This window comes from Lycium barbarum, chromosome 2 (assembly GCF_019175385.1).
Source record: "Lycium barbarum isolate Lr01 chromosome 2, ASM1917538v2, whole genome shotgun sequence".
Lineage (NCBI taxonomy): Eukaryota > Viridiplantae > Streptophyta > Magnoliopsida > Solanales > Solanaceae > Lycium > Lycium barbarum.
Window position 1 is genome coordinate 47,221,218 of NC_083338.1, and position 23,541 is coordinate 47,244,758.

At 42.3% G+C, this 23,541-nt stretch overlaps 1 protein-coding gene across 1 annotated transcript; it reads right to left on the reverse strand.

Moving 5' to 3' along the window:
• Window positions 1-7,756: 7,756 nt before the first annotated feature.
• On the reverse strand, window positions 7,757-8,908 carry LOC132628543 (uncharacterized). The gene is made up of 3 exons (XM_060344320.1): window positions 8,384-8,908; window positions 8,059-8,314; window positions 7,757-7,848 (listed from the first exon to the last, which is right to left on the reverse strand). The coding sequence occupies exons 1-3, from the start codon at window positions 8,906-8,908 to the stop codon at window positions 7,757-7,759; spliced, it is 873 nt and encodes a 290-aa protein (XP_060200303.1).
• Window positions 8,909-23,541: the final 14,633 nt, after the last annotated feature.

A 23,541-nucleotide genomic window follows, 5' to 3' on the forward strand; every position in this document is an offset into this window, starting at 1 on the left:
GTCAGCTGGGATTGGCAAGTTCCACCTCATTTTGGAGCTGTGCTGAGTAATGTATAGATATGTATGATTACGGGTATGTAAGGGCCCTGTCCTGACTCATAATGTTCAGTTTACTTCTTAGAGACTTCTGCAGACAGTGTCCTGTGATACGTTTGTCAAGATGTCGACAAAGTGATGTCAGTTGTGTCATTTATGGATTTTAAGAGAGTGTATTTTAGATGATTTAGATTAGTTTAAAGTACTTATTTGATTGAAAGTTCTCATAATCGTTATAGAGATAATGATTTCTATTTGGAAAAATTTTATGTTCTTAAAAGTTTTTGAAATGACAGGTTTTAATAGAGCGAATGTCTAAGGGTTCGCTCGACTCTAATGAGAGTCGGGTGCCCGTCATGCCCAACCATTGCTAGGGTGTGACAGTAACCCTACATACCTGGTAGTGCTCCAAACTTGAAATAAAAATCTAAACTTAGAAGAAGAATTCGAAGGTTTGAGTCTTGAGTCCTTTAAATGGGTTTTCTTGAAAACCCTATGTTAAGAACATTGATTTCATGGTTAGATTATGAGAACACATGTTAGAATTGATTTGGAAGGGATTGGATTGACTTACCTTGATGTTCTTGGTGTTGGAGGAGAGGGACAGGTCGTTCTAGGGCTTAGGAACTTGTAAAAATAAAAATTAGAACTGAACCTAGATATTTTTAGTTTCTGGTGTGACGTGGGAAATACGGACCAAAATACGGTCTGTATTATGAATTATAGTCCGTTAACCTTGACCGTAATTAAGAATATTTCAAAACAGAAACATTTTAGCACCTCATTCCCAAATACGACCATCAAATACAGGCCGTATTTCAAAATACGGACCATATTTAATAATATATATTCCCCAAGCCAAATTTCAGAATACACAGTGATTTAGATGCCAAATTAGGATTTGAAATACGGTCCATATTCTGGGGCGGAAATCCCCACGTAACAACTGAAGAGAAATTTTCAATTCCCACATTCTCTATCTGGTTTTCTAAGTCTAGAATCATAAATATAGCCTAGTTTAAAGGTACGAGGTGTTATATATGGAGTGATATAAGATTGGGTGGAACCTGGATAAATCAATGCATAAGCATTATGAGAACAAATGGATAAGATACATGTCACCACATCTGGGGATGACTCAAGATCTTGCCTTGTGAGTGCATAAATACGGTTCTGACTACTGCCTGAACCAGATGTCTGACCTCTGCCCCGACCCCTACCTGCTGGGGCTGAAGAAAAACCTTGCCTAGGAGGGAGAATAGAGGATGAAGAGCCTGCGACCGAACCTGTCGGCTGAGCCGAACCACTTCTACCGCGAGCTGGACAGTCCCGTATAACATGACCAGGCTGCCCACAAGAGTAGCATACCCTCATACCCTGACGGCACTGGCCAGAGTGGCCTTTACCGCACTGGTCACAAGGAGGCAATATAGGTCTTGCCTGACTGGACTCTCCCCTATAGACTGGCGCCCTTAAACTCTGACTCGGTCCAGAATAAACGAATAGGTCATAACGTTGTCCTTGAAAACAAGAAGGTGCACTAACTATTGAAGGGGTTGATCTCCTGGAAGAATGAGATCTATAACCTCCATGATAATCACCTGAATAACCTGCGGACCTTGCCCGCTTAGATGACCCCTATTCGGGTCTTACTCAGCCCGCCGTTGTCATTCAAAATCCTCCATATTCTGAGCATATGCCTGAATACGAGCAATATCCATGCCATCCTGAAGTGAGGCTGTCATAAAATCCTTAATCAGGTGGGGCCCAAGCCCAGTCACGAAACGATGTACTCTATCTTCTACATCGCCAACAATTGCCGAAGCATATCTGGCCAAAGAGTTAAATTTCAAAATATATTCCCGAACACTCATATTATCCTGACGAAGCGATAGAAATTCATCAACCCTGGCCCTGCAAATCTCGACGGGAAAATAGTAAGCTAAAAAGGCTCTGGTGAACTCAGACCATACTGCTGGGGGTGCATTCTACCCTCTCGACTGGCACCAAGATTCATACCATAGTGCTGCCATATCGCACAATCTATAAGAAGCTAACTCTACTGATTCTGTATCAGAGGAATGCATTACCCTCAAGGCGCGGCCCATTCGATCTACAAAGTCCTAGGGATCATCTTTTGGGTTTGACCCCGTGAAGATCGGGGTATCCAGATTAAGAAAAGCTTGAACACGGGAACTGACAGCCCTGTCCGAAAGGCCATCCTGTCGCCAAGTTTGAGCAGCTACTAATCTGGTCAATAACTGGATTGCATCTCGCAAGTCCTGATCTAGTGCAACTGGGAGGGGAACTGGAGGCTGAGGAGCCGGAGGGACTGGAGCCCTATCATGCACTTCTGTAACTAGAGGACTAAAGGTAGCATGCAAAGGAGTAGCGCTTTGAGCCTCTCTATGTCCTGACTCAAGCGGGGGTACTCGGCTCGGGCCTTCCCCAGCAGTGCCTAGTATTTTGCTGACTTTCTTCTTTCTCAGAGCATTGCTGAAAATTAAACAGGGAAAAATTAGATAGTTGCATTCTTATCTGGCTCTATCGCACGTTCTAGATCATAATAAAAAAGTGTCTTCTAAATGTCCTGTAGCCTTCTGGCTATAGATATGGTGCACGACATACCGATAACCAGGACTTTACTAGACACGGCTCATAGACATCCCTAGGACTGACCTGCTGTGATACCAAGTTTGTCACACCCCGACAAGGGGCACGACGGGCACCGACCTACAGGTCAGATACCATCTGACGTAGTCGTTATCATGATGATTATATGACTGTTATTTGATATAATACGACTCAAAGGACACCTGCATGTAGAAAAGGCCCAAATAGAGAGATATGAAATAACACACACACACACACACATACACACACACACACACACACACACACACACATATATATATATATATATATATATATATATATATATATATATATATATATATATATATATATATATATATACAGGCGAGCCGACCAGGCCGCTATAACATCATGAGTGTCATAAAATCGGCAAGGCTATCAAGAGAGTATCAAAATCATACCACAACCGATAAGGCCAAAACATGACACGTACAGATCCCACTATGTCTATGAGCCTCTAAGAGTGTACATAAAAAAGCGTAAAGGTCGGGACAGGGCCCCGACTTACCCATAGCATATGCATATATATCAAGACAACATAAGTATACCAAAGGTAGCAAGTCCGGAGTAATGGCACTTGCTGATACCCGTTGAAGATGGACGTCCTACTGTTGCTACCCTCCAATGGATCTATCAGGACCTTCAGCATAAAATGCAGCGTCCCGTAGGATGGGACGTCGATACGGATAAAAGTACTGAGTATGTAATGCAGGAAACAATATCAAAGTAAGACATAAGTATAAAATATCATAAGACATGATTATAAAAAGGATAGAAGTAACTAAATCCATCTGAGAACGTGCAATATGCCATGCATGAGGTTCGAAAACATATACAAGTATATACACATAGCAGCATCGTCATCATGTCATCATCATCCCGCGTCCGGGACATCACGCGTCCGGGGCATCGTCATAACATGCCCACTGCATTGGTGTGCACATCTATATACCTGCACGGCCGACTATAGCGCGGCGTGGTATAGTAAAATAGTTCAATACATATATATATATGATGCATGAGAAGTCAATGATCTGACATTGGGCCTCTCGGATTGACGTAAGGTCGGTAACCTCCGAATGAATTATGGAATTCGTATCGAATCCAAGGAAATAAATTAATGATGATAAACATGACAATATTTCAAAAATCAATCAAATAATTAAGGCATTAAAATTTGAAATACAAGCATAGGAATGGAGTGAATAATTATGGAACACTCGTGTTCATGTTCTAGTTGGATTCGTGCCAAAGAAAGAGGAAACAAACACCTTACATACCTTTATTCGTTGATCCGCTTATCAGAAGAAATTTCTTATTCTAAAGCTTGCTCGTCCCTTGCCCCTACATGGCGATATATAACCTTAATTATTCATGTATACCAACACATATAACGTATCTTGAGACTGTTTGGGGTTAAGGAAATTCCATCCATAGCCAACAACTTGACACCATACTTTATGATCCTTCCTTCACAACTATTTTCACATTTGGGACTTTTAAAGCTTTTACATCAACTCAAAATAAGAAATAAAGTGAAAATCATACTTTATAACTTGAAGAACTTCACCTCACACAATTTACTCTAAGGTTTATCCACCACAACTTCAATTAGAAGTAAGAACAAGCTCCCCCCAATGACCTTGTTAAAAGTTTTAGGCTTGATCTTCTCTTAAAAATTGCTCAGGATGTTAATAGATGAATTTAGGATAGTGATAGGGCTAGGAGATTCTATAGAAATCTGTATTTTAGAGAAAAATATGATCCCAAGTCGTGGTCTCTCTATTTATAGTAAGTGGATATTTTCCACCGCCTCACAGTCGACGGCAGGCTCAACAGTCCATCGACTTGCAACCATGGACTGACGGCAGCCTTTGATTCTCAGAGAGTAACTCGACGGTGTGGAATGAAGGACCGTCAACGGTCCTTCGACCATCTCGTCGAGTTGCACTGCCTAGTGCATTATTCCGTCATCGATTTAATTAACCTCTGCTCCTTCCAATTCTTATTATACATGAACTTAAACCCTTATTTACATGGAATCATACTTCCAACAAGAGTTTTAACCCCTGGACAAATATTCATCATGGCTTGCACCTTTTGTAAATGCAAATACACTATTATTTTACGAGCCTATATGAAAAGGAACACGACATGCTAGCTTTTGGAAGATGAAATATAAAAATGGTGCTTGATGTACCCAAAATTGACATGTGCATAGATGTTTGTGAGTCATGTCAATTCGGTAAAATGCATAGATGATTCTTTTCTAAAGGAAGTCTTTGGAGGCCTAAGGAAAAGCTAGAGTTGGTTCATACAGATTTATGTGGACCAATGAGGACGACTTCTTTGAGTGGAAACAAATACTTTATTCCCTTTGTGGATGATCTAACTAGAATGACATAGGTTTACTTTCTTAGCTGCAAATCTCAAGTGTTTTCTGTTTTCAAAGAATTCAAGGCTATGGTAGAAAGGGAGAGTGGCTGCAGGTTGAAGTATATCAGGTCCGATAATGGAACTGAATATACTTCATATCAGCTCAGCAAGTATTGTAAAGACTTTGGCATTCAACAACAAATCACTGTTAGCTACACTCTAGAACAGAACGGGGTTTCTGAGAGAAAGAATAGAACGGTGATAGAGATGGCAAGATGCATGTTGGCAAAAAAAAATGCCTAAATATTTTTGGGCCGAAGCAATCAATACCGCAGTCTATTTTCTAAATAGATTGCCAACTAGAGCAGTCCAAGGCATGATGCCTTTTGAAGCGTGGAGGGGTATAAAGTTGTCTGCAAGACACACGAAGGTATTTGTTTCGGTGTGCTATGCACATGTTCTTGATGCTAAAAGAAGCAAATTAGATAGCAAGGCAGAATTTTGCATTATGTTGGGCTTTAGCGCAGTTGCAAAAGGGTATAGAGCGTACAATGTTAGTAGCAAGAAGGTGTTCATCAATAAAGATCTTGTAGTAGACGAGTCGAGCTACTATGATTGGGATCGAGATATGGTTGTAAAGAATCAAGGTGGGAGTACTTCAGTTGCAACTCCAAATCCACACGAGGGATACTTCCTTTAGTCCTAATGCTAGAACAAAACACAATTCAAATGCTGAATTGACTACAAATTTTCCCGTTTTGAAGACCAGGTCACTAGCTGAAGTTTATGAGCAATGTAATTTTGCTCTTGTTAAATAGTCCTCCTATGAAGAAGCTGCAAATTAGGAAGTTTGGATTTCTGCAATGGAGGAGGATCTTGCCATGATCAATAAAATTGACACTTGGGAGTTGGTTGAAAGGCCAAAACAGAAGAACGCTATCAGTGTCAAATGGGTCTATAGAACAAAATTCAATGCAGATGGCTCCATTTTCAAGCATACAGCTAGACTTGTAGTTAAAGGCTATTCTCAGTAGCCTGGAGTAGATTTTGGAGATATGTTTGCTTATGTTGCAAGGCATGAGACATTAAGATTTTTAGTCGCTCTTACAGCACAATACAAGTGGAAAATCCTTCATTTGGATGTCAAATTTGCATTTCTCAATGGATTGCTTGAAGAAGACATTCATGTTGAACAACCTGAAGGTTTTACAGTTGCAGGTGAAGAAGACAAGGTGTATAAGCTTAAAAAGGCACTACATAGTCTGAAACAAGCTCCAAGAGCTTAGTATAGTAGGCTGGATACTCATTTGTTGTCTCAAGGCTTCAACAGAAGCCTAAATGAGCCTACTTTGTACTTCAAAAACAAAGTTGATGGGAAGTTGATTGTGATATCAGTCTATGTTGATGATTTGATGATCACAGGAGAAAATCCTCTTGGGGTTCATGAAGTTAAAAATCAAATGTTTAAAGCTTTTGAGATGTCTGATTTAGGAGAGATGAAGTTTTTCCTTGGAATGGAGATTGCTCAATCTCGTGAAGGAATTTTCTTGTCCTAAAAGAAGTATGCCTTGAATCTATTAAAAAAGTTGAAGCTTGACAAGTGCAAACCTATTGCAACTCCACTTGTTGTGAATGAAAATTTGATGAAGGATGATGGTGAAGAAAGGGCAGATCCAAAAATTTATAGCAGTCTTATAGGAAGTTTGTTGTCCCGATATATGCGAAGTCCAAGCACTAAACACTTTGGAGCTGCTAAAAGGGTGCTAAGGTACATTAGAGGGACAATTGACTATGGAATTTGGTATAGAAGTGTGGAGAATGGAGTTCTTATTGGCTATTCTGATAGCGATTGGGCTGGATGTTTGGATGATTACAAAAGCACATCTGGTTACTCATTTTCTTTTGGTTCTGGCATTTTTTCTTAGAGCACAAAGAAGCCAGATATTGTAGCTCAATCTTCAGCAGAAGTCGAGTATGTGGCCGCTGCATCTACTACAAATCAACGAATTTGGTTGAGAAAGTTCTTGTTTGAATTGGATCTGTTGCCACAAGAACCAACGATGATCTATGCAGACAATAAATCAGCCATTTCAATGGCTAAAAATCTGGTGCAGCATGGAAGAACAAAGCATATCAATATCAGATTTCATGCTTTAAGAGATGCGGAGAAGAATGGTGAAGTTAAACTGGTGCATTGCAGCAGTGAAGAACAACAAGCTGATATTCTAACCAAGGCTCTTCCCACCAACAAGTTTGAGATTCAAAGAATGTTGCAAGCAGATATTTTGAGTTTTGTAGTAGACTAGTGTTTTGGGTTAAAATGAGTTGTGGTTAGTGAGCCACATATGTACTTAGTTTAGTGTGAGATATTTTGCTTATTTTGTGTTTTGTAATACTCACACTTTATGTATAGAAACCATCTCAAATGAGACAGTAAGAGAAAAAATAAAATCCAGAAAGTTCTAGCCTTCTCCTTCTTCATCTTCAAAATTCCTGTAGCAATTTACTGCTGCAATTTTCCTGTTTTTCCTCCTTTTAGCTTTCAAATTCTTCTTTATTTTCTTTCTAACGCTGATATATAGCCAACTGTGCGCCTAGTCAAAGTGCGTAATAAAAAATTATCAGACAGTAATAAAGAAGGAACTCAGTCTCTGTGTTAAGTTCAGATTGATTTCAAGTCCATTAGTCTCTACTTCAGCTCTTCTCTTCCTAACAACTCAACAAATTTTAAAGACAACGGACGTGGCTTACCAGCTATGGGAAGTATCCATGGGATGATGCCTACAAGAATAGCAACAATTAATAACACAGTTAATCTAACTTGCAATTATTTACCGTTTATATAATCCTCGCATATATAAAAAATAGAACGAGTGCTTACTTGAAAGAACGCTGAGAACATGTCTCTGAGTAACTTGATTGTGGTCATCCAAAGAGAAAATCCAGAAACGAAACAAAAAAGTATGAATGAGAACGATCTTTAAGACTTACATAGCCAAAGTGCAAGAAGTGTCTTGAATTTGAGCATGGCATAGGGAATATTCTTACCACACAAAGTTTTAAAGAATCTAAAATTGTAAGTTTTGCAGCTGAGATCCACACAACGAACATCCCTTGAATTTTCACCTACACAGTTGTAAATACTCTTGTCGCACTTGTAACAGTAAATGTCACGAAACCATGAAAGCTCAAACCCGTATGCCAAAGCATTATGCAAACTTAAAATAGAAATATTAGCATTTGCATCCTGAATATGCCATCACCCAACTCTCAAATCGGATGGTGATAATTCGGACATGGCTGCATATATGTGTACCTTAAATATATCAGAAGAAACATTGGAAGCATAACTCCTGTTGAGACAATTAGTGATCTCCACAAAGACTGAAGAATTTATGGCAAATGGACAGCTGAAGAGAGTGATTGGTACTGTTATAGGAACAATGTAACGTGTAATATAATTAAGATGAAGAGGGGTAGTGTAAAACGTAATCGAATTCTGAGGAAGAGAGCAAATAACTCCTTCTCTTATAGCAGGACCCATAAGGCGGATAGTGGAGTTATCGTAATTGATGGCTTGAACATGGTAGTTCAGTGATCCAAACCAATTATGTGGAAATATTGTTAAAATGGGGTGATCTCCTTCACAGCTCAATTCATAATTTTCACGATCGCAGTGCTTCGGATCACTTTTCAATCGAAAGATATAACGGATGTTATGAATATGCCCACAACTAGAAGGGACACACTGCTGGTTCTGTTCTGCAAATGGAGTTTTTGAGAGCTGCATGAAGATGAGGATTGTAAGAAGAAATACAAGAAACTTGGTTCCTCCATACATTATATTTTCTATGGTAAACATATTATTGTAGGTATTTCCCTCATCAGTAGTGGTGCCAAACACTGCAAGTTAGTAGTCAAGAAGATTTATTTTTCATTCCCCTCCCAGTATACGGTAAAAATCGGATTTATGCAAGACCGGTGACACCGGGGGCCGAGGGTACGATCAAATGAGCACGAGTATGATCGGTCTTTGCTTCGGACTGAGGGGATTGCACCAGATGTGGCTAATCCGAGAAAACAGGAGTAAATCTGTTGGACCGGTGTCTCCGGACAAAACTCTGCGTTGCCATTAGCCCGGTCTCTCCAAGTCAACTTCTCGTGGCCGTTAGTCCGTTTTCTCCATGTCCGAATTGAACATGGCCGTTGGTCCAGTTAACCAGTTGCGGAACCGCCACGCATCAAGACCTTTCTGTCATTTAGTACTTACAACCGTACGGGTGCCGTACGGTCCTACCTTATCCTTTTAGGGTTTCTTTATTCTAAAAAGGTTATGTGTTGTATGTAAGGCCCATGAGGCAAAACTGTAAATAGAGGACATTTCTCTACTTTTAGGGGTTGGCTTTTTGAGATCTAGAACATTGTAATAGAAAATATATATTGAAGCTCTGTCTCTCTCTCTCTCTCTTTTTTAGTCCGAATCAGTGGTGTTCTTAGTTTAGCCTATTCATTCAATACAACTTAGCTTAATCATCAATATCAACATATTTATTCAAGGCATTAACACATATACATATATATTATAGCATACGAGTCCACACATATTTCACATCCACCCAAAATAGATTAAAGTTTATCCACATATCCTATACCTCACTTATAAATTCAATTGTTACTTAAATTCGGGGCAAACAGTTTGGCGTCCACCGTGGGGCTAGGATAATAGTGGTTTTTTAATCTTGGCTGCTACCTTATACCCGTTTGATTACAAAATATTCTCCTAATTTCTATCAATAAACAGACAAATGGCGAGCAGTGGACAGTCTGGTCATGTTAACAACAATGAGATTGTGGCTGAAAATGAGAACAGTGGGTTGCGGAACCTACCAGTTGATCCAATCGACCCAAACTGTGTTGATTCGAGGGAAGACCTCGACAGGAAAAACACCGTGAACGAAGAAAATGCCACTTAACCGGCCACTGATCCCTTAAATACTCATAATTCAATTACTTTATCCAGGGCACAAGGCCGGAAAGCACCGGATACCCCGAATGAGATTAACTTACATTTAATCTTTGAAATGTTGCAGGAACAAGGAACCGCCATCGCTAAACAGGGAATCGCAATAGCCCAGCTGCAAAGTAAAAATGATAAAGCAACCTCGGAAAGGTCAAAAGGGGTCGCCGAACCGAGAAGGGACGAAACACGGATAGTCGAGAGTAATGGATCAGGAGCCGGTTCATCTACCGAAGTTCTGAGACTGCTCGAAACCTTGGAAAAGCAAGTAGACTCTACTGAGAAGAGTGCGGAAACATATAACTCACGGGTGGATCAGATCCCGGGGGCTCCTCTAATTCTAAAGGGGCTGAATTCGAAGAGGTACATCAAGAGGATTTTCCCTTCAAGTGTGGCTCCGAAGTTGATCCCGAAAAGGTTCAAGATGCCAGATATCCAGAAATACGACAGAACAACGGACCCACAGGAGCACGTGACTTCGTACACATGTGCCATAAAAGGCAACGACATCGAAGAGGATGAAATTGAGTCTGTTTTGCGGAAAAAATTTAAGGAAACGCTATCGAAGGGGGCACTGACCTGGTATGACCATCTGCCCGAGCATTCAATCACTTCCTTCGAAATGCTCGCAGATCCATTCATAAAGGCCCATACCGAGGCTAAAAAGGTGCAGGCTCGGAAGGCGGACATCTTCCGCATAGCCCAACGGGATGATGAATTACTACGATAATTTGTAAACCATTTCCAAAGGGAACGGATGGAGCTCCCTCCGATTCCGGAGGAATGGGCTGCACAGGCTTTTACCAAAGGTCTTAATCCTCGGAGCTCGACGACCTCACTCAAACTGAAAGAAAACTTGTTGGAATATGAGGCTGTGACCTGGGCAGATGTTCATAACAGGTACGAATCAAAGATTAGGGTAGAGGATGACTAGCTCGAGCTCCCCCCGGGACCCGTAAATATGAGCAAAAGCACTGAAAGGTCGAGAAAAGCTTACGACCCGGAGGTCCGATCATCAAGGGACAGATATCGGCCATACTCTCATTCAAGGGATGGCCCCAGTCAACTCTCAGGTCGGGGAGATAAACGGGCTGAGCGCCCCTCGAACAGTCGGGGTCTATCATTTAGAAGCGATGCCAGGAGTTCAATTAGCAACAAAGACTTACAAGGATATCGGAGTACAACTTCAGCATCAATACCTCGAATCTCGTCTCGGCCATTGGCCGTATCGCAGAAGAAAGATGGCCGAGACCACTGAGATCAGACCCGAGTCAACGGAACTCGAGCGTGATGCGTGAGTATCACGGAACCCATAGGCACAGAACTGAGGACTATCGCCAACTAAAGGAGGAGGTGGATCGATTACTGAAGAATGGCCACCTTCGAGAATTTCTAAGTGAACGAGCTAAAAGCCACTACAAGTAAAGGGAATCTCACAAACAGGCCGAATTGGTGGAACCTCAGCATATAATCAATATGATAATCGGAGACACAGATGCTCCTCGAGGGCCGGTGATAAAACGAACAAAGGTTTCCGTTGTGCGTGAGAAGCGCAGTCGGGATTACGTACCCAAGGGTTCCATCTCCTTCAACAATGAGGATCCAGAAGGCATTATTCAATCGCACAATGATGCATTGGTAATTTCTATTCTTATTTTTAAATCATAAGTTAAACGTATTTTGATTGACCCAGGTAGCTCGGCCAACATCATCTGGTGGAGAGTGGTTGAACAGCTAAGGCTACTCGATCAGATTGTACCAGTAGCCCGAGTACTCAGTGGGTTCAATATGGCAAGTGAAACCACGAAGGGAGAGATTTCTTTGCCGGTCAACATTGACGGCACCATTCAGCAGACGGTGTTCTATGTCATCGGAGGAGATATGAAGTATAATGCTTTGCTTGGTAGACCGTGGATACATAGCAAGAGGGCGGTGCCATCAACACTACATCAGCTGCTGAAATTCCCGACTCCGGAGGGATAAAAACCATCCGAGGTGAATAGCCAGCTGCAAGGGAGATATTCGCGGTCGAGGAAGCGTCACTCTTTCCCAAAAAACCGAATCTAAAAGATGATGAATCAGTCAGAGGAAAGGACACTAAATAGCAACTAAAGGATACGGGTTCGACAACGGAGCAGAAGGGGTCAGACCTGGGGGATGAAGAGGATGATTTCGGCGTACCCAAATCGTTCGTATTACCGGATCACTCAGATGCAACCAAATCTACCGTGGAGGAGCTGGAGCAAGTCATTTTGTTCGAATTCCTACCAGATAGAAAGGTATACCTGGGCACGAGGTTAACCTTGGAGCTCTGGATCAAGTTAATTAAATTTCTTCAAGCTAATGCCGATTGTTTTGCATTGTCCCATATAGATATAACAGGTGTGCCACCAGAAGTGACGACTCACAAGCTCAGCCTTGATGGGAGATTTCCCCCAGTGAAGCAGAAAAGGTGGCCCACGGCAGAGCCGAAACACGCCTTCGTAAAAGATGAGGTAACAAAGCTTTTAAAAATAGACTCTATCCGGGAGGCAAAATACCCGGACTGACTAGCTAACGCAGTGGTGGTGCCGAAGAAATATAATAAATTTAGAATGTACGTGGATTAAAAGGATTTAAACAAAGCATGCCCGAAGGATTCATTTTTGATGCCTCACATCAATAGAATGATCGATGCGACGGCTAAGCATGAGATGTTAAGTTTTCTCGATGCTTACTCCGAGTACAACCAAATCCGGATGCATCCGGAGGATCAAGAGAAAATATCCTTTATTACCCGGTACGAGACTTACTGTTACAATGTCATGCCCTTCGGTTTAAAATATGCCAGTGCAACTTACCAACTCCTAGTTAATGGGATGTTCGAAGAACAAATAGGGAAAACAATAGAAGTTTATATTGATGACATCATAGTCAAGTCCCTGGAAACAGAGGACCATTTAAAACATTTGCAGGAAACTTTTGATGTACTCCGTAAATACAACATGAAGCTTAATGCGGAGAAATGTGCCTTCGGTGTCCGATCTGGCAAGTTCTTGGGTTTCATGGTGTCGAACCGGGGGATTGAAATTAACTCGGACAAGATCAAAGCCATCGAGGATATTAAGGTGGTGAATAACATCAAAGGAGTGCAGAGGCTCACAGGAAAGATAGCAACGCTGAGCTGTTTCATTTTGAGGTCTTCGGATAAAATTCACCATTTCTTCTCCTTATTAAGGAAGAAGAATGACTTCGTTTGGACACCGGAATGCCAAAGATCCTTGCAGGAATTGAAAAGATACTTGTCTAGCCCGCCTCTGCTGCACACACTGAAGGCAGACGAGCAGTTGTTTCTCTACCTTACCGTATCTGAGGTAGCGGTAAGTGGTGTTTTGGTCCGAGAAGAATCAGGTACGCAATTTCCCATATATTATGTTAGTAGGACTTTAGGGGATGCGGAGACCCGTTATCCCCACCTCGAAAAGTTGGCTTTGGCATTGGTAAGTGCTTCAAGAAAGCTCAAACCTTAGCCATCCGATATGCGTAGTGACTACTTATCCCCTAAAGAATGTCATGCACAAACCGGAATTATCAGGTAGACTGACCAAATGAGCCGTAGATATTAGCGGATATGATATCGAATATAAACCTAGGACGGCCATTAAGTCTCAGATCTTGGCCGATTTTGTGGCAGATTTTACCCTCGCTATGATCCCCCAGGTTGAGAAAGAGCTTCTGCAAACCTCGGGAAAGGTTTTGGGTATTTGGTCTTTACACACGGACGGGGCCTCAAACCTAAAAGGTTCCGGGCTAGGCATCGTCCTTAAAACCCCCGTCGGGGATGCCATTAGACAGTCGATTAGAACTATTAAATTGACTAACAATGAAGTCGAGTATGAGGATATGACTGCAGGTTTGGAATTAGCTCGGAGTATGGGGGATGAAATAATCGAAGCAAAATGTGACTCTCTCTTAGTCGTTAACCAAGTGAATGGCATCTTCGAGGTTAAGGATGAACAAATGCAAAGGTATCTAGAGAAAACCCAAGTGATACTACACCGGTTTAAATAGTGGACCATGCAGCATGTACCCAGGGAGTAGAACAACGAAGCCGACGCATTGGCCAATTTGAGCTCTTCAGTCGAAGGGGAAGAAACCAACCTCGGCACCATAGTGCAATTGATGAATTCGGCGATAGAAAACGGGCATGCTAAAATAAACACGATAGGTCTAACTTGGGATTGGCGCAATAAATACATCGACTACTTACAAGAGGGAAAGCTCCTGAGTGACCCAAAATAATCACGATCACTGAGGACAAAAGCAGCACGGTTCTGTTTAATAGACGGTCAATTATATCGACGGTCTTTCTTCAGACCCCTGGCCAAGTGTTTGGGTCCCGAAGAAACCGATTATGTGAAGAGAGAAGTCCACGAGGGGACCTGCGGTAATCACTCTGGTGCAGACGCCTTAGTTCAAAAAATTATCAGAGCCAACTATTACTGGAATCAGATGGAGGAGGACTCGAAGAATTTTGTCCGAAAATGTGATGAGTGTCAAAGGCATGCCCCGATGATCCATCAACCCGGGGAGTTGCTGCACCCGGTGATATCATCTTGGCCTTTCATGAAGTGGGGAATGGACATTATTGGTCCTTTGCCATGGGCACCAGGTAAGGCCTGTTTTATTTTGTTTATGACTGACTATTTCTCCAAATGGATTGAAGCGTAGGCTTTCGAAAAGATTAGAGAAAAGGGGGTTATTGACTTCATATGGGACCACATTATTTGTCATTTCGGCATCCCGGCCGAAATAACTTGTGATAACGGTCCTCAGTTCGTTGGCAGCAAGGTCAATTATTTCCTCGAAGGGTTGAAGATCAAGAAAATTGTATCAACTCCGTATCATCCAAGTGCAAACGGACAGGCAGAATCCACGAACAAAATAATAATTCAAAATCTAAGGAAAAGACTTGAAACATCGAAGCATCACTAGAGGGAAGTTCTAACAGACGTATTATGGGCTTACAGAACCATATCAAAATCAAGCATGGGCGAAACGCCTTTCTCGTTGGTCTACGGGGCCGAAGCCCTCATTCCAGTAAAAGTTGGTGAACCAAGCCTTCGATTTAGATATGCTACCGGTCGGTCAAACGAGGAGGCCATGGCCATAAAACTCGATCTCGCGGACGAACTTTGCGAAAATGCGTTGGTCCATATTGCAGCCCAGAAATAGAGAACGAAAAGGTACTACAACCGGAGGGCCTATTTTTGAAATTTTCGAGTTGGGACTTGGTGCTTCGGAAAGTTACTTTGAACACCAAGAATCCTAATGACGGAAAGTTGGGTCCGAATTGGAAAGGGTCGTATAAGATAACAGGAATAACGGGCAAAGGGTCATACCAGCTAGAATCTATGGACGGCCCGGGGATCCTAGTGCGTAGCCGGTAAGGAAGTGTTTATGTTGTTCGCAGTGAAAATGTTACTTATGCCAGCAGTTCCCTTTCGTTTAGTTGGTGAAAGCTAAGGTGGAAGTTGGTGGGCGTATAAGTAGAAGTGCAATCAAAATCATCATCTGCCCACATCAACATCAACAGACTAAGCAGCAGGTAAGGTTCTAGGTCAAAAGCAGATTCTCGGGCAAGGGGAAAGGCATCTAAACGGTTGCGCAATAGCTAGAATGTGGCTCATTTGAAGAGATACTACTGCTAAGGTACGGACGCCTACCCTTGTGATCATTTTTTGTTAATTTGTCTTCTTTTTTGCAGGAAGTCGAGTACCGAATGAAGTTAGGTCTGAGAACACTTGTTGCACTCTTTTCCTTAGTATAGTTTTGTCCCGAAGTGGGTCTTCCGACAAGGTTTTTAATGGGGCAATAAGTACAACGTGTTACTTGATGAAAGCGAGGCTAAGTATCCGGGAACTCGGGGGTATATCCCTCGAGTGGGGACTTGATAGTGCTTACCCGATCATGCAGCTCGAATAAACACTAGGGGACTGCTATACCCACATCGAGGCTTACCCCGAAAAATGGAAAACGAGCAGCTCAACAAAGTAGATGAACGCTGTTAAGTGCTACCCCGGAGAAGTCCTCGAAATTTTATATTTCTCACCTTTGTCCAAATGAGGACATTCTGTATTAGGTTTCGATGTAAGGACCAAACGATTAGAACGAATCATGTCCACTTAGTATTTGCTACGGCAAAAATAGAAGGAAAACAGACGAAATCTTTATATCATGTACGTGCAAATACTTGCAATATAAAGGTTATAAGAAATTCATTTTGTATGTGTCTTCTTGTTAAACACCCTACACCGAGGATCACCGCCGAAATTCGGCATCATTTTATCGAAATACACTACACCGGGGACTATCGTCGATATTCGACAAAGGCAATAAGTTCGCGTTGAACCAGGCCAAAAAATTTTAACAGCCTCGAATGGGGACTGCCATATCAAAATTTGACAAGGCAGGGATTCAGATGTCCGAACCTAATTTATGATAAGTAAGCAGTCGGAAAACATCGGCCCTAAAATGCCTAACGTGATTCGGAGACGTCTGAATTCACAAAGCATAAATAAGTCCCACCGGGAAAATCATTCAATCGAATCCTCAGATAAAAATGTACCGAACGAAGAGGAAAGACAATCCTCGGGCACAGTCTGGACAAAATGACTCTGAACCTTTGATTATTCTTAACGGAATAAGCAATTAAGGAAAATGTCGTAGCAAGCATTTGGATAAAAATAATGAAGAGTCAAGAGGAAAATGCTCATTTCATATACAAGGGTTTTTTACATTTTCCACAAAATCAAAATCAAAAACAAATCAAAAGACAGACAAAATAAAGGCTATAGCAGGCCATGGTCAACCCGGTACGACTGGAGCTGGAGTTCTCGGAAACCATTCTCTCGGAATCCTCAGACTCGGTGTCAAGGGCTTTCTTAGCCTCCTCCTCGATTGTTCTGGCTTCAAGTATCAGAGCCGGGAGGTCCCTAATCCTTGTTGAGCTTGTTCAAGGGTAGCCCTCCGGGACTTCTACTATTCATATTCAACCGCAATCGTGGTACGGGCCTCGATACCCTCCACGTCCTTAAGACATTCTTCTAAGTCGGCCTCAGGTTTGGCCAAATTAGCCACTAATTCCGATCTTTCTTCGTCGAGAATTCTTTGAACTTGAGTAGTCGACTCAAGCTCGGCCTTAAGAATGTCATTGGCCTCGGCTGCCTCCTCGAATTTTCTTTTGAGCTCGTCGCAAATTCGGGCCCGATCCTCGACTTTCTGTTCCATTATCCTAAAATTCTCCTTGTCCAAAGCATTCTCGGATTCAAGCAGCCTATGCCTCTCGGCCATCTTCACGGCATCAACCTTGACCGAATCAAGCTCACTTCGAAGTTGAGAGATAGTGGCCTCGAGTTCACCGAGCTTCGAAGAAAAACGGGCATTGTCTTGGCTAAGGACAACCTTATCCGTTTCCAGGAGCCAGTTCTTTTCAACTATTCTGGCCAACTCGGCCTTCAAACGAAGATTTTTGACCTTCGCCGCTTCGAGCTGGGGTTGAAGTTTGGAAAGGGCAGCAGCCCGGTTCAATTGATCCTCTCTTTCTTGCAGGAGGTGCTGGAATTCACGACCCTGGGCATCCAGCTGGCCCTTTAAGTAGTTAACCTCTTGCTGAGCACGGATAAAGGCCTCGTTGACAAGCACAACACTCTGCAAAAGAAACAAAGTTAAACTTGGATAGAGCTAGAGCGGAGGATCACATTGAACTATGGAAAGTTTGGATGATAATCTTACCTGGTTGCCCGCGTGCATGCCCTCGTTAATGAGACACTGCCAGGGGACTCCGGCCATCTTTCTCTTATCTGAGTCCGAAATGAGAGGTCACAGATAGCTTGCTACTCCCACTGGATGGGACAAAAAGATGCAATCCTCGGGGATGGTGACCATGGTCGACCTTGTCCTTCTCGGTTCCACGCTAGGGGCCGGGAAGACACGTACTAGGCTATCCCTTGAACCAGTTTCGGTGGCCCGGCTAGCTGCCCTCGTGACCTGAGGGTAGGGAGATGTTCGAAACCGGAAGCTTCCCCGGTTGCAGGTGGTGTATCCGAGAACATGTCATCGAGGTTCTCCGACCTCGACGCAGGAGAAGTTGGTGCAGCCCTAGCTGCCTCGGTAGAAGCAGGTGCCTCGGATGCTGCAGCTGGGTCACCACCGGGCAATGGGCTGGTATCCATTGGAGCCTCAGTATCAGTGACCGACTCTGTTCTTTGTTTGGCTTCAGCAGTCGAAGCTAGCCTAGATTTTCTAGGCCTTTGTAGGGGAGTCTCTTCAGATGAAGCGTCACCTTAAATGTCAACGAATTCAATTGACCTTTGAGGAGTTGGATAAATAACTTCTTCCCCACCTGTGTGTAATGCCGGAGCAGAAGGTCTTTCCTCAGCTGTAGGAAAGGGAGGAATGGCAGCTTCCTCCTCCGGAATAGAAGCGACGAAGGGGGCCACACCGACCCTTCGAATAAGAAAGTCGGGCTCTGATTCATCCCTCAGAGTCCGAACAACGCTCATTGACCTTTTCTTTAGTTTTTGCCCTTTGTCTGAGGGCTTTCTCCACCTCTTATTAGCCGTAGCAATGAGTCGAGATTCCCCTGCTGAATCAAATTCAGCAACCGGTGCAGCAAACTCGGCTGTTGGTTCCGGTCTCAGCTCCACCGAGCCCCTGGGTAAACCTGAATACCGAAAGGGTTATAAAAAAAAAGGAAAAAGGAGAAGATACGATATATACCAAATCAAGGAGAGTATTACCGTGATTTTGGGTAACCCATCGGCCATGCGACAGGACCCCCCCATGTTCGTTGTTCGTGAGTATGTTGACCGATGATTGCTCCAACCCATTCAGTCATGTTCCGGATGGCCAGAGGTATCCATGCCACAGCTGATAAAAAGAGAAGGGGAGAAATCACCTGAATAAAAGGGAGCAAGTGTTGACAAAGCATGGAAGAATAATTATTGAAGGGAGAACTGAGAAACTTATGCCTATCGTTCCACCTCTTCGGAAAAGGCATGTAATCAGCCGGAATAATGTCCGCGGTCCTCATCCAGACATAGCGTTCTAACCAACCTCGATCTCTGTCTTCGTCCATCTTGGAAAAGATCGGGTTCTGACCTCGCTTGGCGAGCTTTATCACGCCTATTCGGAAGAGCCTCGAGGAATATAACTGGATGACATGCGTCATCGTGAATTCCCTGTTGACGTTGTTGGCCAACAACAGGAGGCAGGACACGGTCCTCCAGATAATCGGACCAATTTGGGCCAAGGTCACGTTGTACGTCCGGCACATCTCCAAAATAACTGGGTCAATTGGAGGGTTGAGTTTGAGCGTAAATGGATATGTGTAAACATACAAGAAACCTTCCCTATGATCGGTGATAGACTCGTCGAGCCCGGGGGCGAACACTTGCACCGGACGGTTATCCCATCCGCAGTCAGCCCGGACCTGGTCAAGTTTATCCTCCGTAATAGACGAATGATATCGCCTTACATCAAAACCCCTATCCGCGACCTGGGATGGTTTCTCGACTTCAAATTCTTTGTTATAGTTAGGTTTGGACGGCACTATGTCTAAGGCAGTCGGTTCGACGAAGGTTTTTCCCTTGGGTTGTGAGGTTGGCTCGGCTCCTTGAGGAGAAACCGAGGGAACGTCCTGGGAGGTAGTTTCAGTATTGGCAGACATTTGGAAGATGTGAAAAAGAAGATTTGTGAATTTGAAGTAGGAAACGAAACAGTTGGAGGAAATATAAGGAAGATTGAAAAGGCAGTTGAAGAATGCGAAATGACGAGTGAAAGAAGAAACAAAAGAGCACTTTCGATCAAAGAATAGGAAATGGAGAAGTTGGCAAAGTTGGCTTTCTTACAATCAAAACAAACAAGAAGTAGAGATGAAAATGATCAAATGAGCAAGAAAAGAAGTGGAGAAACAACCAGACGAGCAGAAAAACGAAGTGAAGAAGTGAGTGTTGAAGGAATGAAAATGGTAAAATGAAGGGGGTTAAGGGCCTTATATAGGCATGGTGACTGTAGCGGTTATAGAGGTCAGCCAACCGGGAGATGCCACGTGTTCCACAATTAATGAGACGTGATATGAGGCGACGTGCGTTATGACGGTTCCCGAGGTCGGCCATTCGAGGCGAAACACGAGGCCGATATCAGAGGAACGTGACATAATTGTTCCCGCCAAAATTAAAAGATAAGAACGAGCTTATGAAACCACCGGTTTTGTGACTTATCTACTTCCCGTTACTCTGGTAAAACTATGGTCCGAAAAGTGTGGGGACTATCTGTATACGGTAAAAACCGGATTTATGCAAGAACGGTGAGACCGGGGGCCGAGGGTAGGATCAAATGAGCACGAGTATGATCAGTCTGTTCTTCGGACAGGGGGGATTGCACCAGATGTGGCTGATCCAAGAAAAGAGAAGTAAATCTGTTGGACCGGTGTCTCCGTACCAAACTTTGTGTTGCCGTTACCCCGGTCTCTCCAAGTCAAGTTCTCGTGGCCATTAGTCTGTTTTCTCCATGTCCGAATTGAACATGGCCGTTGGTCCGGTTAACCGGTTGCGGAACCGCCACGCATCAAGACCGTTCTGTCATTTAGTACTTACAACCATACGGGTGTCAGACCGTACGATCCTACCTTATCCTTTTAGGGTTTCTTTATTCTAAAAAGGCCCTGTGTTGTATGTAAGGCCCATGAGGCAAAACTATAAATAGAGGATATTTCTCTACTTTTAGGGGTTGGCTTTTTGAGATCTAGAACATTGTAATAGAAAATATGTATTGAAGCTCTATCTCTCTCTCTCTTTTTTAGTCTGAAACAGTGGTGTTCTTAGTTTTGCCTATTCATTCAATACAACTTAGCTTAATCATCAATATCAACATATTTATTCAAGGCATTAACACATATACATATATATTATAGCATACGAGTCCACACATATTTCACATCCACCCAAAATAGATTAAAGTTTATCCACATATCTTATACCTCACTTACAAATTTAATTGTTACCTAAATTCGGGGTAAACACTCCCCTTTTTGGCCCACAGCAAACCAATTAAGTATTGCAAAGAAAGAAAAATCAAGTCATTGAATCCTAAAATAACAATGGCAAGTCTTCATGAAGTAAGGGAAGTCAGCATGTCTCTCATTCTAATAAGTCAATCATGGAGGCAAGACTTTTCTCTATTAAAGAGCGTAGAAAATCAAGCCACTAGATGAAAGAATACTCCAAGCCTTCAAAAAGAAAGAGAGTTATTACGTACCTCTCATTGCAATAATCAAATTGAGAGTGCAAGACTTTTCTTAACAATCTAGAGCGTAGATAGATAAAAGCAATAATCACACCTATGCTATGTTGCAAAAAAAGAAGTCAAGTCATCCAAAGTCTTGTACGTATTTTCGTATTCCAGTCATCTATGGATGTGAATAAATCTTTATTTTATTATTAATGCAAACAAATTAATGCAAATCTTCAATAAAATTTGTCAAGGCTGTGTCTTTGCCACTAGAACAACTGCAAGTTTCATCTTTTAAGGTCTTTTGGTCGAAATGACAATCTTTTTCCTCTTGCACTTACTTCTCATCGTCATCATATTGTTGGCTTCAGTTAGTGAAGGAGCATATGATTGCAGAGAGTCCAGGTGTGGAAGTTATGGCCCTACCATTCATTTTCCCTTCAGGCTTCGGCACCAGCCAGTACATTGTGGCTATCCAGGCTTCGAGTTATCTTGTGACAGCAACAAACAAAACCATACTCACACTCCCCATTTCAGTTATACTAATTGTTGAGGATATTAACTATATTTCTCAGGAGATTCGCTCTCTCAGGAGATTCGCCTTTACGATCCTAAATGTTGTCTCATTCTCAAGCTATTGCACCTTAATTTATCAGCATCTCCTTTCTTCTTCACTGTTGATGAACCCTAGCTATCTTCCACTAGTTGACTTTTCGGTTTTCAATTGGTCTAGTTGTTATCTGAATGCCGGACCACCTTGTGCCTCTGACAAAGCAATATTTGCTACTTACGACGATCTACAACTCCCCTCCTACAACTTGCAAAAAGATTTATGAAATTCCATCAGTTCCCTCCGATACAGTTTGCAATTACTTCACACTCGGTTTAATCCAATGTGTAAATACTGTGAAGGTCTTGAAATGGATTGCGGCTTCAAGAACTATACCGAGCAACTGAGTACTCAGTGTTTCAACCGACCATTCACTACAAAAGGTATTAACTCATTCAAAGTTTTATTTTGATTGCTTAATTAATTACTAATACAATTACAAAGGAAAACTTATATGTCCATAAATAAAACATCCCCTATCCCTACTAACTTTCTATTCTGGACTATGTTCCTCTGCCAATAAGAAAGTGCAGATATAGTTATGTGATGCTATTATTAAAGATTAATGTAAAGAATACGTATAAACTATCTGACGGAAAACTTTTGCACTTCAAAAAATGGATATAATAATTCAGATCAAATATATAAAACTGATTTTGGACAAATAGAGCTTATTGAACAAAACAGCAAGAATATACAGGATACACATTATGCGAACTATGTTTTGTGTAAGAACAAAAAAATTGTTTAAGATACAAAAATGTTTAACATTTTGACAAACATTTCTTTGATGCCATGCTCATGTACTTCTCCTTGCCATAACAAAAAATTTGATCTAATTGACAGGCTCAGTAAAGGAACCACTGATTGCAGGTACGTACTCTTTGCGTTTTGGTATAAGTTTTTCTCCCTTACATACTTCTAGTTGCCTTCTGGATAATCTCTGAGATCACATGTTCCAGGTGGAGCTTTAGGTCTCGTTCTTTTGGGAATTATTATGATGGCAGTCTATGAGTTTTATGGCTCAAGCAAAACTGAAAGAGAGAATCAGGCCAGAGTTGAAAAGTTTATTGCAGAGCTCTTAGGCCCACTAGATATATGATATTTGGCACAAATATCTATGTTGAAGTGCCACTTTACCTCTCATTGTTAATACTTTAATCGTTAATTATATGTTGAAATCGTTGTATTTGCGCTTATGTTGGTATATTTTGTGTAATCAGGTATAACGAGGACAAACGATGGAAAACCGGGCAATTTTGGTTGACTTTGGGACAAATGAAGCTTACACGAGGTGACGAGATAAGACGCCTGAAGTTTGGAGCTGATGAAGACACAAGGAAGCAGTAAATGTGCCAGCCCCGCGTCGCGGGGTGCCAGTCAGGTGTTGGACCCGCGTCGCGGGGCCGCGTCGCGGGCTCAGCACAAATGAAGGCCAAAACCACTGAAGACCCCGTGTTGGACCCGCGACGCGCGGCCAACGGGAAGGCCCAGTTTCAGCCTAGTTAAATAGGATTAGGACCCTTTTATTTTGATTTGAACCCTAAACTATAAATAGATGTTTTATTCATTATTA